Source organism: Sus scrofa, chromosome 2 (assembly GCF_054392235.1).
Source record: "Sus scrofa isolate SSC_HxYL_T2T_F1_AM1 chromosome 2, Sscrofa_HxYL_maternal_Yorkshire_Landrace_v2.0, whole genome shotgun sequence".
Taxonomy (NCBI): domain Eukaryota; kingdom Metazoa; phylum Chordata; class Mammalia; order Artiodactyla; family Suidae; genus Sus; species Sus scrofa.
In genome coordinates this window covers 123884100-123900407 of record NC_139384.1, presented here as the reverse complement: position 1 = coordinate 123900407, position 16308 = coordinate 123884100, and the positions used below count along the sequence as shown (strand labels likewise).

The 16308-nt window shown below is 33.6% G+C and overlaps 1 protein-coding gene across 7 annotated transcripts in view; it reads left to right on the top strand.

The window, feature by feature from the left end:
• FBXL17 (F-box and leucine rich repeat protein 17) overlaps window positions 1-16308 on the top strand; it is a 491597-nt gene that overhangs the window by 92584 nt on the left and 382705 nt on the right. For 2 of the 7 annotated variants that reach the window (XR_014838481.1, XM_085014203.1), the window contains one exon: window positions 923-5546. The exons of 2 other annotated variants lie outside the window; for them this stretch is intronic. Coding sequence is in view for 1 of the 5 variants with exons in the window: in XM_085014203.1 (XP_084870329.1) it covers window positions 923-934 (12 nt within the window). In the remaining 4 variants the exon portion in view is untranslated. Of the gene's footprint in view, window positions 1-922; window positions 5547-16308 lie in introns of those variants that run through there. 3 more of the 7 variants (XR_014838482.1, XR_014838484.1, XR_014838485.1) reach the window with 3 other exon arrangements.

Genomic DNA, 16308 nt, shown 5'->3' with positions numbered 1-16308 from the left:
TGTAGCCGGAAATACATATCATGTTTTCCTTTCTCTTTGTTGCCTTTGTGTGTGTGTGTGTGTGTGTGTGTGTGTAAAAGAAACTGAATTATTTTATATTAATGAGTAATTTTTAGGTCTAGGAGCTGTCCTCTTGGTTTTCTCAAATTGCTACCATAGCAAAATATAACTCCATAGAATGAATACATCTCTTCTGTATATAGAGCGCTGTTAAACATCCTTTACAGAAAAAAACTCTATGTGGAGATAATTAAGCAATATAAAAGAAACAGCCCTTTTATAGTTATTAAATTTTAACAACTGCCCTATAATACAGTAGATCATTTGGTCCACACATTTAATTAAAACCATTATCTTTCTTTTCGGAAGCATTTATTGTACAATTCTGAAATTGTACATGAAAACAAAATCATTAATCTATTAGTCTCTAAATTGGGCCACTGAACATGAGTGGAGAGTATGTGTTTCTATATAAAGAATTCTTCATTTTAGATCTGAATATGTTTTCCTCCCTACTGTAATTTTTAAAATCAAATAGAAGGAATTCTCTAAGTATCAGTTGAGTGAAACTTTTAAAAATTATTGGAGTCCCTAAATTTTTTTGTCAGAGATATAAGTATTATATCATGTAATTATTAGCGGAACCAGTAATTCACTTAAAATGTGTTTTATTTCAAGTGAGACACTGATACCTGACCATCTGTTTCTGGTTTTAAAAATTATAGATTATGCAAACTCAAAACTGTAGTCAGAATTCTCTGTGAGAATGGACACATTCCTTTTGAGCTTTAAGAAATTCATTTTCTGAAGCTTTTAAGTGTAGGGTATAAAATTGGACATTTGGGTTCATTTACCCATCATTTCAGATGTTCTGGGAAGAAATATCTAATGATTTTTCCATGACATCTACCCTTTTTTTCAGATTCTCGACTGACATTTTATCGTGTTATTGTGTTCCACGCTATTTAGTTCCTCCTGGATCCTTCCGAATTTCACATGCACTGCTTCAATCAGCTCCTGCAGAGCGGATAACATACCTAGGGACCCAGGTCTTACTGGACAAGCAGCCAATCATGAACAGGGGCAAACTGGCCTTTTTTTTTTTTTATTTTTTTATTTTTTTTATTTTTTGCATTTCAAAGTATATAGATATTCATTTTAGCTATTGGAAAGTAAAATCCAGTGAGTTTACTGTAGGAAATATTTATCTTTATCTATAAAAGGAAGGATTATGTAGAAATAAGCCTACCTGCTGCTTTTCTTTATTTTTTCAGTAACATTTACATTGTAACTTAATTTCTGTCTCTAAAAATTAAGCATGTCTTTGTTTTCTAGTGCATATTTCTGTTATGTAAACCTGCTTATGTAGATATAAAAAAAAACAGGTGGAAACTTTTCTGGTTTTGCACAAAATATACTTTAATGGTATCTTGGATGGGGGGCAACAACCTCACTTTACAAAGGAAGTAGAAGAGAGGGATTTGCTTAAGGAGCTTTAAACCATGTAGCTGTGAATTGGGAATTTATTCTGTATGTCATAAATATATAACCAACTCTTGCACCAGTTTAAAAGTAAAACAAGATTTTGGCAGAATCTTGTCTAAGTGGTTTTATCAGTATTAATGAATTTTTAAAACTTATAATCAGACTGCTTTGAAATAGCAGCACAAACTTGGGACTACTATTTCAGATGTGTTCTCATATTAAAATTAGGTTTCAGTATTGGCAGTTAGATAACAAAGGAAAATGTGCTATGTTATATTTTAATGAAATATTGGCACTCTATGAAACTGAAAGTTAATTTGAAATATTATTATTTAGATCAGTGAGCCAGAACTTCAATGTGGATATGGAAGAAAAGACTGTCATTTTAAAAACTGCAAGAATAAATATATATATTTTAAATGTGGAAATATTAAGTTTTAAACTTTTTGTTTCATTTGGACAATGTGTAAGAACTAGATTATATTTTTAATGAATGGTTAATAACAATAAATAAATAAACATGGGTCTAAAATTAAACAACTAGAATGAACTGGAAATAAGATTTCTGATACTTTAAAGTTCTGTATGAGGGCAATAGTATGTTACCAAGGAATGTACTGCATTTTGTGTTGATCAAGAACATTGCTGTTTTAAAAAATTCATTTGTATGGTCTTTGATTAGAACATTGTTTCCCATGTCTCAGACTGATTTTGAGTTGATTTCCTCTTAACATTATTCAGTGAGTTAGTAATCAGGGGCATTTAATTTTTGTAAAGCAAATCTTAAGGCTTTAGGTGCTTCAGGTAAAACTACAAGCCCATTGAAATTGTTTTGTTTAGATTTGTTTAGATTTTAGTTTAAATCCATCTCTATTCTGCCTTATTGCTCTCTCTTTCACTAATAGAGTAGCAATAACATTTTATATGCACAGATTTAATACAAGAAGTAATATTTCTTAGTGTCTTCTATCCTTTTTTTGGGGGGGGACATTCAACAACCAAATACTGTATGGCTTCTTATCTTCACTTTAAGTAACAAGAAGACTATGACTTGAATACACTAAAAATTTTTGTCTGGGGGCATTTTCTATCATATAATGCTATATTTTGCGAGATTTCTGTAGTACTTTGTGTTTTTCCCTTACGAAGAAAAAAATAGTTCTGTAACAAATACATTAAAATTGTATAATGTAAGCCCTACTTGGATATTTGTGATAATGCAAGAGTCAGATTGTTTCACACGGTTCAGATAAGAAGTAACAACTTTGCTTTTGGTGAGAGTGGCTTACATTTAGAATTCAGGGAGATGATTGAGTTTTAAGCTGTTTTTATAAATAAAGAATATAATGCCTCATAGAAACTTGAATTTTCAAAAATATGCTTATTCTAGTTTAGCCAAATAGTTTTTGTTAGTTTTAAAAACTGTCTTTCTAGCAAAGGATAGAGTGTTCAGTACTTGGTAAGCATTCTAAAGCATGACTTAGCCTGGTATAAAATGACTTTAGTTGTTTTTTAATTTATGATGAACACTAGCATTATTTTTCAAAGTTTATTTCCATGTTGCTTAACATTTTGCAGTATTGAATGTTAATTTTTAGGAGAAATGTTTCAGCAACACTTAAAATGCTTTAGCGAAGTCTATGGATGAATTGGGTAGTCAGTATCAGTTTTAAAATTCTTTTGGAAGGTAACCAAATACTTTTCCTCTGCACAGTAGTAACAGTTAAAATAATGTCTATATATTGGCTTTTCTGATGTTTGAATTTTTAAAATCGCCGCAGAGTCTCAAAATGATTTCATTGTACTGCAAATGCTTTGGGAAGTGTTCTCTTTATAAATGGAGATTGAGCACCACCTATTGGTCAAACTAATGTATTTAATTTGTGAATTCAGCAAAAAAATAATTTGTTAAATGATTGCATCCTGTAACTGTTGAGGTCCTATATATTAGGTAATTCTGTCACAGTATAGATTTATGTCTAAAAATTGTACTTCATTAAATTCACCAGAAAGCCTTATAGATTATGCCAGAATGGTTATTATAGGTTAACTTTGCTCTTTGCTACTGAACTATGAGTTACTCTTTTTCTTAAGGAAGTAAATGGTCTTAACCTGGGGTTGGTTTATGAAGTTATTAAAGGAGATGATTATTTTATTTGCCTCATGTGGAAATTATCAAAATGAGGAAGAACAGGCTGTTAGTATTTATTACCTATGTCTTACTAAATGATGCTAGATTTAGTTTTTAAGAAAATGAAATCCTTTTTATGTTTTTATTATTTAATAAAAATTTGAACTAAAAAAAGTAACAATGAATTCTTATATTAAAAATGGCAGTTATTATGTTTAATTATAATTATATAATTTTAGGTTATTGGATGTTTTATTTCATTCGAATGGATACAACTCTAGTAGGCATTAATAAAACATTATTAATTTTAAAATGTTAATATATTAACACAAAAATTAATAAACTATTACTCAGAACAAAGCAAAAAATGTCTGAAGTAACATTTGATTCTCAAATATATTAAAAATATATTTTCATTAAGACTAGGTATAGAAGGCAACTGGGGCACTTCTGCTACTGACATCAAAGTGAGTGCTACAGCTGTATCAAAGTCTTAACCCTCATATATTAATAATGCACAGTAAATAAATCAGTGCTTTTGGGTTTTAGGGAGGTTGATCTTTTTATTTTAGGTCATGCTTTCTAAGAAATTATTCCATGCTTAGTATTAAATGTATTCTTAGCAAGAAAATAGTAAAAATAGAGTCAAAAGAAAGAAGTTTAAGAAACTTGCAAAGTAGCTGATTTTTAAAATATGAAAATCAAGACTTACAGTGTCAGATGTATTGTATAGTCTGAAATCATGAATCATATCCCAATTCTCAACTCCTGTTGCTTTTGTTTGTATCCATTTAATGTTGTTACTTGTTAGTCTTTCAAGCTAGAAACTTAAGCCTCAGTCCTGTCTCTCATCTTTTCCATCAGATTCAGCTTCTAAACTTAGGAAATAACTTTTTTTTTTCTTCTCCTCCATACTGCTGCCCTACTTGAATCTTCTTCATCTTTCTGACTATTCAGTATCTTCCTAACTAATGTTACTATTTCCAGTCTTTTTCCTGTTCCACCTATCTTCAATAACATTGAAAAGTTTTTTCCTTTTTTTTTTTTTTTTAAGAAAAATACTTGGCTGGACAGAGTAAAAATTCATTCTTCTTTTGCTCTAAATTCCCTCACAATCAAATCTAAATTCCTTATGACAGCATTCCTGGGACCCTACAGTTTGTTTTTAATCTAACTTTCCAGATTTTTTCCCCTCCCATTCCTACCCTTTAAAATCGAATGTCATGTCCTTTGTGAAGAGTCACTTTAAGAATTAGTCATACTGATTTAAGCTTTACTAGCAATTGGATCATATTACTAGAAGATCTCATTTCACTAGAAAGGTTATTGGTTGATATATATAAATATATAAAGAGTTATGAACTCTTTGAAAACAGTGACTGTGTGTTTTGTTTGTATGACCTTTGAATTTTAAGTCCCAAGCATAGTCCTTGGCACAGAAGCTGTAAACTTATGGTAAGGAATATGGACTCTGGAGCAAGACTGACTAGGTTCAAATCCTAACTCCTCTACTTCGTCTCCTGGAGCAATTTTTTAAATTTCTGAGCTTCTAATTGTGTTTATATATGTAATGTGCCTGGTGCATAGTAAATGTTCTAAATGCTAACAGTTTATATTTTAAAAATAAAATAAAGCAGTTAAATAATATGTTTCAAAATTTGGAAAGTACGCAGATTTCAAGCATAGTTCGTAAAGATTATTTTTTTGTAGTAAAATATCATATTTTAAAACTAATGTAAAATCTTTCCTTGAATATCTGAAAACCCTTTTGTAAAAAAGTTTGGTAATTGAGAATTGAATTGTGTTAAGTTTTAGTAAGCTTATCCTTAAGAATTTTAAAAAGCATATGTACATGTGTATAAGTAACTGTTTTATCTCTTATTAGAGTCGTTGCTACATTGTTATAGTAAAATCACTCTAAATAACTGAACCAAAATGGTTTTTTTTTTTTTGAGATATAGAGATATATTGTTAAGAACATAAAATAAGAAATTGGCACCTGATCTTTTTAGGTAGAATTTTAAATTAAAAAAATGAACACCCATCATAGGCTTTTTCTTTTCCTTTTTTCTTTTTAGAGGTAGGCTGAGTATAGTAACATTATCAATAGAAGGTTTTATTATTTCTTTTTTTAATCTTTTTTTTTGTCTTTTTTTTTTTTTTTTTTGCCATTTCTTGGGTTACTCCCGCGGCATATGGAGGTTCCCAGGCGAGGGGTCTAATCGGAGCTGTAGCCTTCAGCCTAAACCACAGCCACAGCAACACAGGATCCGAGCAGCGACTGCAATCTATACCACAGCTCACGGCAATGCCGGATCCTTAACCCACTGAACAAGGCCAGGGATCGAGCCCGCAACCTCATGGTTCCTAGTCAGATTCGTTAACCACTGTGCCATGATGGGAACTCCATCAATAGAAGGTTGATGGACAACCATAGGATGTTTAAAATAAGTCATCCTATCACAAGACTTCTGGTAGAAATAGACTTACTTGTGACTGACAGTGTCCTAGATTTAATATTTTGTTTTTGTTTTTGCTTTCTTCCATCCTTGTTGGTTTGATGAATTTGCTTATCACTTCTCGCCAAGTGCAAAGTAAAGATTTTCCTGATTTTCTTTCATTGGTTTTTGGAGGAAGGCTAGGTGGATACATAAGGAAATGTTAAGAAAACATTTTTTTTTTACATCGACGATGTTATAGTTAAATCTGATTTCTTCAGTTAGAGATTTTTATTCACCATTTGACATTGGTAAGATGAAGGTTAAAAGTGTCCACTGGGATCTATGCTTCTGAATCTATACACTTCTCCTCAAAAATTCATAAAAACATTCATAATGAATGAGAATCACTGAGTACTGTTAATATTAGCTTAGATTGTAAATGCAGAGTATTTTTAAGGAGCTTACAACTTCTTGGAATTATAAAAAGTATATATTTCAGACAATAGAGTAAACAAAATTACAACTTTTGTTTGGTTGAATGGTATATTTTGCATTTAGTACCATTAAGAGTGCTGTTTAAATATATTGCATAAGTTTAAAAAAATGTAATTGATATGTATCTTTTTTCCTATGATTGAATGCTTATGTTAGAAATAAGTATAAATTTGATAGTCTGTGTTTGCTTAATATTATGTGTAAGCTTTGAATTATTTTTCTTAATGATTGACATAACAGTATTCCTGTGTGAGATCCTTGCTGTTGATAGTATTCTTAAATAATTTGTGCAGTTTAAAATGAATAATTTAATGAAGATGGTTTTCTGTTTACTTTTTGTATGTTGTTTTATCTTATGGCTATAAAATATACCATGATTTTATACATATAATTTTGAGGGATTTAATTAAACATTTGGGTATGAATATAGTCTAAAGAAATGAATTTAAAGTTGTATATTATTATTTAGTAAGTTGTATATTATTCCCTCAAAGTTGTGTGAGCAGAATCAAGTAGGGTCATTAAAACTTAGAGAAAACATAAATATTCCAAAATTATTTTCTAGGAACAAAATTGTGCTTGTCTTCATGTTTGAAAATAGCTTTTAAAATTACTGGATTTACAATTTTCACACTTTGTTTCAAATTAGAAAATATTCAATCTTCCTTTAAATGGATAGGCCACTTAAAATTAGTGTAGGAGTTCCCGTTGTGGCGCAGTGGAAACAAATCTGACTAGTAACCATGAGGTTGAGGGTTTGATCCCTGGCCTCACTCAGTGGGTTAAGGATTTGGCATTGCCTTGAGCTGTGGTCATAGACATGGCTTGGATCCTGTGTTGCTGCGGCTATGGCATTGGCCAGCAACTGTAGGTCTGATTTGACCCCTAGCCTGGAAAACTCCATATGCGGCAGGTACGGCCCTAAAAAAGACAAAAAAAAAAAAAAATTAGTGTAAAATGTGGAGTTCCCATTGTGGATCAGCACTAACAAACCCAACTAGTACCCAGGAGGAAGCAGGTTTGATCCCTGGCCTTGCTCAGTGGGTTAAGGATCCAGAGTTGCCCTGAGCTGTGGTGTAGGTTGCCAACGCGGCTCGGATCTGGCCTTTCTGTGTCTGGTGTAGGCCAGTGGCTGCAGCTCGGATTTAGTCCCCTAGCCTAGGAACTTCCATACGCTGCAGGTGCGGCCCTAAAAAGACAAAAAAAATTAGTGTGAAATATTTCAATTTATATATAACTCATTAATATGCAGTATTTCATTGTATAATGAAAATTCCTCATTTTAAGATATGACTGCTCCCAAGAAATACTTTAGTATCAGTGATAACTGTATTTTCAGGTTAATAGCAATAGAAATATACAGTGTTTATTTCAAATATTGTTTTGGTGTCTGATGAATACTGATACTATAAGTCTGGATATTTTCCATGTAAATGTTATTTTAGGAAGAGAAAGATGTATTAATAAAGAATTAAAATGCAATGTTATATGTGCTATATAAAAAGGCATGATTCAGAGGAAACTTAGAACTGAGCTTAAGTCTTCTTGAGGGTTCATGAGTTTTGTGAGATGATGATTAATTTTATTTACAAATAACTGAAGAATATTTCCAGTACGTAATAGAAAATAAAGAAGGGATTTTAGGTTAAAGGAGCATTTTGTGCAGAGATGTGGAGGCTAAATGCAGGGTAGGAAGAGGGACTGTGGACTCTGAGGCTGAACAGAAATGTAGGTGCTTTTTGGATGTTATGGTAAGAATTTTGGGTTTTATCCTGTGAACATTGGTAAGGCATTAAAGAATTTTGAGCAGGAGATTAACATATACCTATTTATATTTTGGGAAGATTTTTTTTTTTTAATCTTCCTGTGGAAGATGAGGGTAGAAAGACCAATTAAAGACTTCACTGCAGTAGTAGAGAAAGGATGATGAGTGCCTGACAAAGACAGTGGCAGTGAATAGAAAGGGCAAGTACTGAGGTCGATTCAGCCACCAGGTCTTGATGATTAACTGGATGCTATGGTTGGAGTGATCAAGACCAACTCCTAGGTTTCTAGGTTGAGCTGCCACTCACTGACCTAGGGACTGTTGGAAAGAGGACATAGTTTTGGAAGTTGGGGTCGACTGCACTTTAAGTAAAAAGGTCATGTTTGAGGTGACAGGGGACACTAGCTTAGGAATGTTCAGGTAGGCAGTTGGCTGTCTAAAGATTTGGAGCCCAAGACACAGAAATCTGAAAGTTAGCATAGTGGTTCCAAACTCATTTCATCAATTTTATTTTTTAGTTTGTTAATAATTCTTGAAGAAAAGGGTGAAGTTACGAGAGTAAAGACAGTTTAGAACTTGGGTTAGAGAAATTTTGGAAGAAGAAATATCTGTGTATAGTCTATTTCAGATTTTAAGGAAACTGTCTGGAATTCTTTTCTAGTGCCAGTTTTCTGCCACCAGCTGTCTCGTGTAATCACTGAAGTTGTCTTAAGGGAAAGGAGAGCAGATGATGACCCAGCTGTTCTGGATACTTATAAATTTAGGGGAGGCCTAATTTTTTAATCTGTATTCGATTCACTTTGGTTGGTTATATGTAGTTTTGTGTTGTGTACGTCAGTGTTTCTCCCTGTTGGTGTAGGCAGTTGAGAGTTGACAATAATAAAATCAGTAAAGTGAACAAGAATAATTATTTTGGAATTCCCATTGTGGCTCAGTAAAAAAGAATCTGACTAGCATCTGTGAGGACGCAGGTTTGATTCCTGGTCTTTCTTAGTGGGGTCAGGATCCAGCATTGCAGTGAGCTGTGGTGTAGGGCGCAGATGCAGCTCAGAGCTGACGTTGCTGTGGCTGTGGCATAGCCCAGTGACTACAGCTCCACTTCAACCCCTTACCTGGGAACTTCCATATGCCACGGGTGTGGCCCTAAAAAAAAGACAAAAAAAAAAAGAATAATTATTTTGATATCATTACCACTCCTATTATTTATTTCAAGGTTGCAGAAGTGGAACTAGTTCAATATTTAATAATCCAACATTTTATATGTATTCTATAATATTATACTTGAGTATGGGTTTTAGATGCTCTGTGTTCTTTCTGGGACAATTTAAATCTGTGCTTCACTGTTTTACATGAAATTGTGTATGTGTTATAAATCTTTTATTTGGGTTTTGGAAGTTTTAATAATTGGCATATCATGGAAATATTTTTGTTACATTTTAAATTATGATATATAAACATACAGAAAAGCAAGATGAAACATATTAATCATATTACCATATATATTTGAGATTACTGAATATTCCATCAATTTGCAGAACATAATTTAAGTACCATTTGCAACAATATGTACAAGTGACTAAAATCCATCAAAAGACATGTAGGAAAAAATTATACAACTTTATTGAAAAACCTAAGAGCTAACTAAATGGAGAGGTACTATACTTTTGAATGGGAAAGCCTAAGAATAGAAATTCTCCCCAAATAAATCTGATAAGTTCAGTAATACAATTCTGATCAAAATCTCAAGTAGTAATTTTTACAGTATCAGACACTCTCATTTTAAAATTGATATTCAAGCTTGAGGGGCAAAAGAGTCAAATGATTCTGAAGAACAATTTAGGTGAACTTATCCACCACATATGAAGATTTATACTCCGCCACAGAAAGCAGTAGTAGTTAAGTACTGCGATAATGACCCCAGTAAACAAACTAACTACCTTATCACCCTTGTTTCTTAACTCCTCTTTGTGTACAACTACAAGCTGGCCAAACTGAACTATACATGCCAACATTCATGCCTTGGGAATTCTAGTCCTATGCCTTTGGTGTTTCTGCTGTCTACAGAATTCCCTTCATCCTTGTCTCCTGTACTTCACTGAACCTAAGGTGCATTATTATTTATGTACAAGAAAAAATGTTGCCATTTAAGTTGCCACGTCATCACTGCCGGATACCTTGTGTTTCAGAGATATTAAAATATGAAAATATGTGTCTTAGGATCTTTGGAACATGCTATTGCAATGCCAGTGTCTCTACAATAAATAATCCTTGGTTTCTCTTATTTCAAAGAAAATTCCCTCATTAAGAATTTATACATCATGGAGTTCCCGTCGTGGCGCAGTGGTTAACAAATCCGACTAGGAACCATGAGGTTGCGGGTTCGGTCCCTGCCCTTGCTCAGTGGGTTAATGATCTGGCGTTGCCGTGAGCTGTGGTGTAGGTTGCAGACGCGGCTCGGATCCTGCGTTGCTGTGGCTCTGGCGTAGGCCTGTGCCTCAGCTCCGATTAGACTCCTAGCCTGGGAACCTCCATATGCCGCGGGAGCGGCCCAAAGAAATAGCAAAAAGACAAAAAAAAAAAAAAATAATAAAAAAAATAAATAAATATTAAAAAAAAAAGAATTTATACATCATTTAGTTATATCTTTTTGTGAAAGTTACACAGAATAACAGGCTTTTACCCTGATTTTTCCATTTCTTAAGGTTTGTGTCTTCTACAATTCTAGTAGGACCAAGAGTTACCACATATTGACCAGCTACTGTGTGTCATGTGATGGTTGCTTTAAGGATATCATCTTGATCCTTAGGCAGCTCAGCAAGGTGATTTCTATTATCCAAATTTTTACATAGGAGACTGGAGCTTGGAGTTAGATTGCAGAACCAGGATTAGAACCACAGACTGCCTGACTTCAAAGGCATGACATGCCATATCACACTGAATTGATTATACTAAGCTATTTGAGTGCAGAAACCATGTATTTTGCATGTTTATATGCCTCATACCTTCTTTTACATTTCTTAAACTTAGTGATCAGTATCTGTTGAGTGAGTAAAAGTAGAGGAGGAGGTTAGGGCACCCCTTTAAACTGATAATTCTTTAAATATTCAGTGTTTATTTGTGTGTGGGATCGGCATAGGGCAGGCATAATTGAGGCTGGGCTTTTCTTTTGACACCAACTTTTCAAGTAATAAACGCATTTCCTACTTCAATAAATTCTTCAACATTTTTGGGAAATTTTTTCAATTAAAAATGTATATATCCAATATAGAAAAACTGAAAAGAAAGAAAAATAAAAGGAATAATAATAACACACATTTACCAAAAGTATACCATGTACCAAGCAATTCACCTGAGTTATCTCATTTAATTCACATAATAACATAATCAGATACTATTGTTATCCCTATTTTGCACATGAAAGAATGAAGGTGGAGAGCTGGTCAGTCCCTTGTCTGTGATGTCATAGCTAGCAAGAAGAGACATATCATCAATTTGTCTGGAACAAATTCTATACCTTTCCCTCTCTATTTTGGTTTTCTGTTTTTTTAAATTTGATAGAAATGTTATCAATAGTAAACATTTTGCAATTTCCTTCCCCCCTAGTATGCTTTTTGAGATTTTGTCAGTGTTCATATAGTTCCACTTCATTTTATAATTAAAACATTTTCAGAAACCACTAAGTGTACGTAGTTTACAAGGTATGTTTGGTTTAGAGTGAAAAGTGATACCTCCCTCTCCCTTCCTTAGTCCTCAACTGCTTTCAGCTTTTTATTGTTATTTCTCCCTTTTTATTTACTTCTATATTCCCCCTCCCCAAATTCATGCTACCATTTCATGACTTTGCAATTGTAATTACATAGTGTCTTTCTACTATAAAGAAAATTAACATTTTCTCTTCTTTCCCCCTACCACATTTTTAATGTTCATTTTTTTCTCATTTTCTGATTTATTCATATCACATCATTGTGACTACGTGAACATTTGCAGCAGAGCTACGTAATGTACCATGTTTATTTTCTTTTTACCTTGTGTGAATTCTTGAGTTAATAACTTCCCCCATTTGCTTAGTTTTCTTTGTACTAATTTCTAATTCTTCACCTGAACTCTGACAGAACTATAACCTCTTTTCTTTTTTTAATTATTTTTAATAGTTATTTCCCCAGTTTTTTCCTACTGTATAGCATAGTGACCCAGTTACACATACATGTACACATTCTATTTTTGCACATTATCATGCTCCATCTTAAGTGACTAGACATAGCTATAACCTCTTTTTAATATGACCAACGTAATAGCAAAATTTGTGTGTTTGTGTTTCAGTTAGAGGCGTTCCTCCTGGAGACCTAAGCCCCCCTGCTTCAATTCAGATTTCTTTTGTCTCTTTTCTGTGTTAGATCCCTGTTAACTGGTTTTTGTATTTTCCTTGTACTTGTTTTACTTACTCAATTTTAATTCCTCCAGTAGTTTCTTGAGAAAGAATAAATGGGCGTTTACATTTCCCTTCTTCCCTGAAAGTTTAAAGTAATATTTGATGTGGAGTTATTTTCTAAATGCCATAAAATTGTCAATTTTTTTTCAAATTGGCCAATAGTAAAAATAAATTATTTCTTCTCATTTTTTAGTTAAATAGTTTTGGAGGAGAAATAGTATGAACTGTTAGCTTGTTGAAGTGCCGGTTTAGTGCTGTCAAAGATTTCAGGGTATTTGAGTTTAATAAATGATGAGACACATGGAGATTCAGAAAAGGTGTAGTTAATATAACTCATTATATAAAAGAGGTAATGTTAGTTGTAAAGCAATGTCATGGCGCTGTTTTCATTGATATAATGGCATTTATTTTAAGTAATTCTTGGCTTAAATGAAAACAACTACATTGTACTTTTTAAAGGCAATTATAAACTAATTTCCATATAAAGATGTCCAAGGTACAATCTAAATATAGATAAATGAAAGAAAAAACTTTTCTAATTGCCTATGGAAAAAATTATCTAGAGTACACATGTTGGCTTATCTTTTATGGTTTTTAAGTGGAAGCTTTCTCTTTCTGACATTGCGGAGAAGGCTTTTCACATAAATAACCTCCCATAAATCATTTCAAAATGTCTAAGTAAGGGCCTGAATATATATTTTTTTCTTGAGTAGTCTGCAAATGACATCTCAGTCATTAACTACTTTAGGATAAAAGCATTTTGCTAACATTGAGCTTCACTCAAAATTCTTAACTTGTTTAGATTGGCATATGCTGTTTATAGTATTGCATTTGACTTGTTAGATGTCTTTTTTTTTCCTTAGTGAGAAATTTTACTTTTAGTTAGCTTGTCAGACATCATTATAAATAGGGGAATAAAAATCTTGGTGGTAGATTGCTGTGTTTTATACTGAGCATTATTGATCCATAAAGACTTACAGTGTATTATTCTAAGGTTGTCATTGCTAGAAAGGATTGAGGAAGGATTAAGAAACTACATTGACAGAAGTCATCATTTTAATGACAGGCAATTTAGTGTGAGGTAACTGAAGCAGGGAAAAAAGCAATCAATCATCACAGCAAGGCTTTTCACAAATGTTTACCAGTCTATAATGAATGTTGTGTAGATCATCAAGGTCATTTGATAGCTTCTCTGAAAGTAATGTTTTCATGTTCTAACAAAGGAATTCAAGTATTTAAAATAAACTACTGTGTCCACTTCCCAAAATTTTGTAGTACAATGAAGCAATGAAATATAGAGTATTAAAAAGTTGGGAAACATGAAAAAAGAAATCCAGCTAATTCATTAAACATTTCATGTCATCCTTGGAATTAGACATCTTTTCAACTGGTAGTTTCCTAAAGTGTTTGGCTAGAGGATCCACATGAAAAATAATTTTATGTTAGATCACATATACATCCTTGTTTTTTTGTTTTCAAGTTTTCCTACTGTGTTAAAATTTACGTTTACTATCTCTTCAAATTATTTTCTCTTGATTATATTGAAGGGGGTATCTACATTCAGGGCATAAATTCTCTTTTATCTGGATTCTCCATCCCCGCTAGTTTTAGGATAGTAAATGAGAAGGAGTGCTGAGTTGGGAATTTAGATCCTGAGAAGAAAGTGAGGATATAGGTTGCTCAATGCAGAGCCAACACTACTTCTGGAATTCCTGGTTGAGAAGGCTTTAGAGTGACTTTTGAGGTGAAATTTATGTTCTGTCCTTGACTGTATGTGGTCTATTTAAGAACTGTAACCCTTTCTTTGGCCTCATTTCCTTTTCTGCAGAATGAGAATAAAAATACCTTGCCCATCTGGTTGTTTCGAGGGTTAAACTCACTGCCTTTGTAGGAGCCTTACCATTCTTGACACAAAACAGCCCTTCAAAGATGTTATTAGTTCACTCCTTTTCCCACCTCTACTGTCTGAGAGTAAAGATAGCAAAAGAGCTGATGTCTTCGGCGGCAATAGTGGTAGGTAGAAGGGAGGCATGGTTTTACATTCTGATGAAAATAAGAGTAAGTCATAGTAGGCTTACAGTAGGCCAAGGCCACCTAGCAGGTGAAAATTGTGTCATATTTAAGAACAATTTCATATAACTTTCAATTTAAGTTACTTCCCTTGCACACACACCCCTAAAACAAAACAAAAAACCTGACCTTTATTTTTATTTTTTGTCTTTTTTAGGGCCACACCGGTGGCATGTGGAAGTTCCCAGGCCAGGGGTCAAATCGGAGCTGCAACTGATGGCCTAAGCCACAGCCACAGCAACTCAAGATCTGAGCCGTGTCTATGACCTACACCGCAACTTATGGCAGTGCTGTGTCCTTAACCCATTGAGCTAAGCCAGGGATCGAACCTGCATCCTCATGTATACTAGTCCGGTTTTTTACCTCTGAGCCACGATGGGAACTCCACTAACCTTTTTTTCTTGATCAGATGGTTTGTTGGAATCTGGTATCACAACCACAGCTTCAGTCAACCAGAACTCTCAGTGTAGTTTATGGTGAAGCAAGTGTCCTTATCATCTACCTTATGAGGTATACATACATTTGCATTTCGTTCAGCATTCATGAGAAGTAATCCTAAAGGTTGTGAATATATATTCTTTCTATTACACACACACATATGTAAATCTGAGCGAGTTGATAGTTATGTGTGGAGGCTGTGTTCATACCGGTGAGGAGCTCTAGTTTGGGTGTTATGCAGCCTGGACTTTAATTGTAAATCAGTCATTTCCCTCATGTGGACTTAAGCAGTTATTTAACCTCTTTATTCCTCAAGTTTCCTTATATCCTTAACAAGGATAAGAGTACCTACATTTGTACAGATTAATTGGCTGAAGGTCACATTGACAGTACATGGAGGAGCCAGAAATCCCTGTTCTGGAGATCTTTCAAGAGTTCTTTCTTACGCTTCCTGTCTAGTTCAGTTACTCAGTACTTTGGAAGGATTTTTCTAGCTGGGTAAAAGGATCTAAATGAAGTATTAAATGTCAAAAAGATAAGTGGGGAAACCTTGCCTTTGTAACTGAGTATCTCTGAGCATGTTATTTTATCGTTGTTATGTTTTGTGAGCTATTGTTAGACACATCCCCAACTCATAAACCATGTGCCAGTCCACAAACATGTTCTCAAGAAGTTGACTATAAAAATAGTTTTGTTCATGTTAGAGGCCCATCCTTCATAGTATGTGGGTTGTAACACCTTCCCACTTTTCCCCCAGAGTTTGAATTTGTTTTGTAATGAATAAAGAGAGCTCTGTTGGCTTTGCCAGGTGTCAAGGGCTCACCAACTATTTCAGCTTCCTTTGGGGTGTGTGTGTGTGTTTATGTGTATGTTTATTCCCCTATCTTCTGCTAGATTACTGAATGAGTAGAGAAAGAACAGAAAAAGCATGAGCACCCACTCATTTCATGGAATAAGTCTTGGGTTTGGTGAAAACTTTCTCCTTAATTTCTGTGCTCCTTACCTTAGTAGTTATCCTTTCTAGTCCAAGTGTAGGACCTGAAACTTAGAAAGT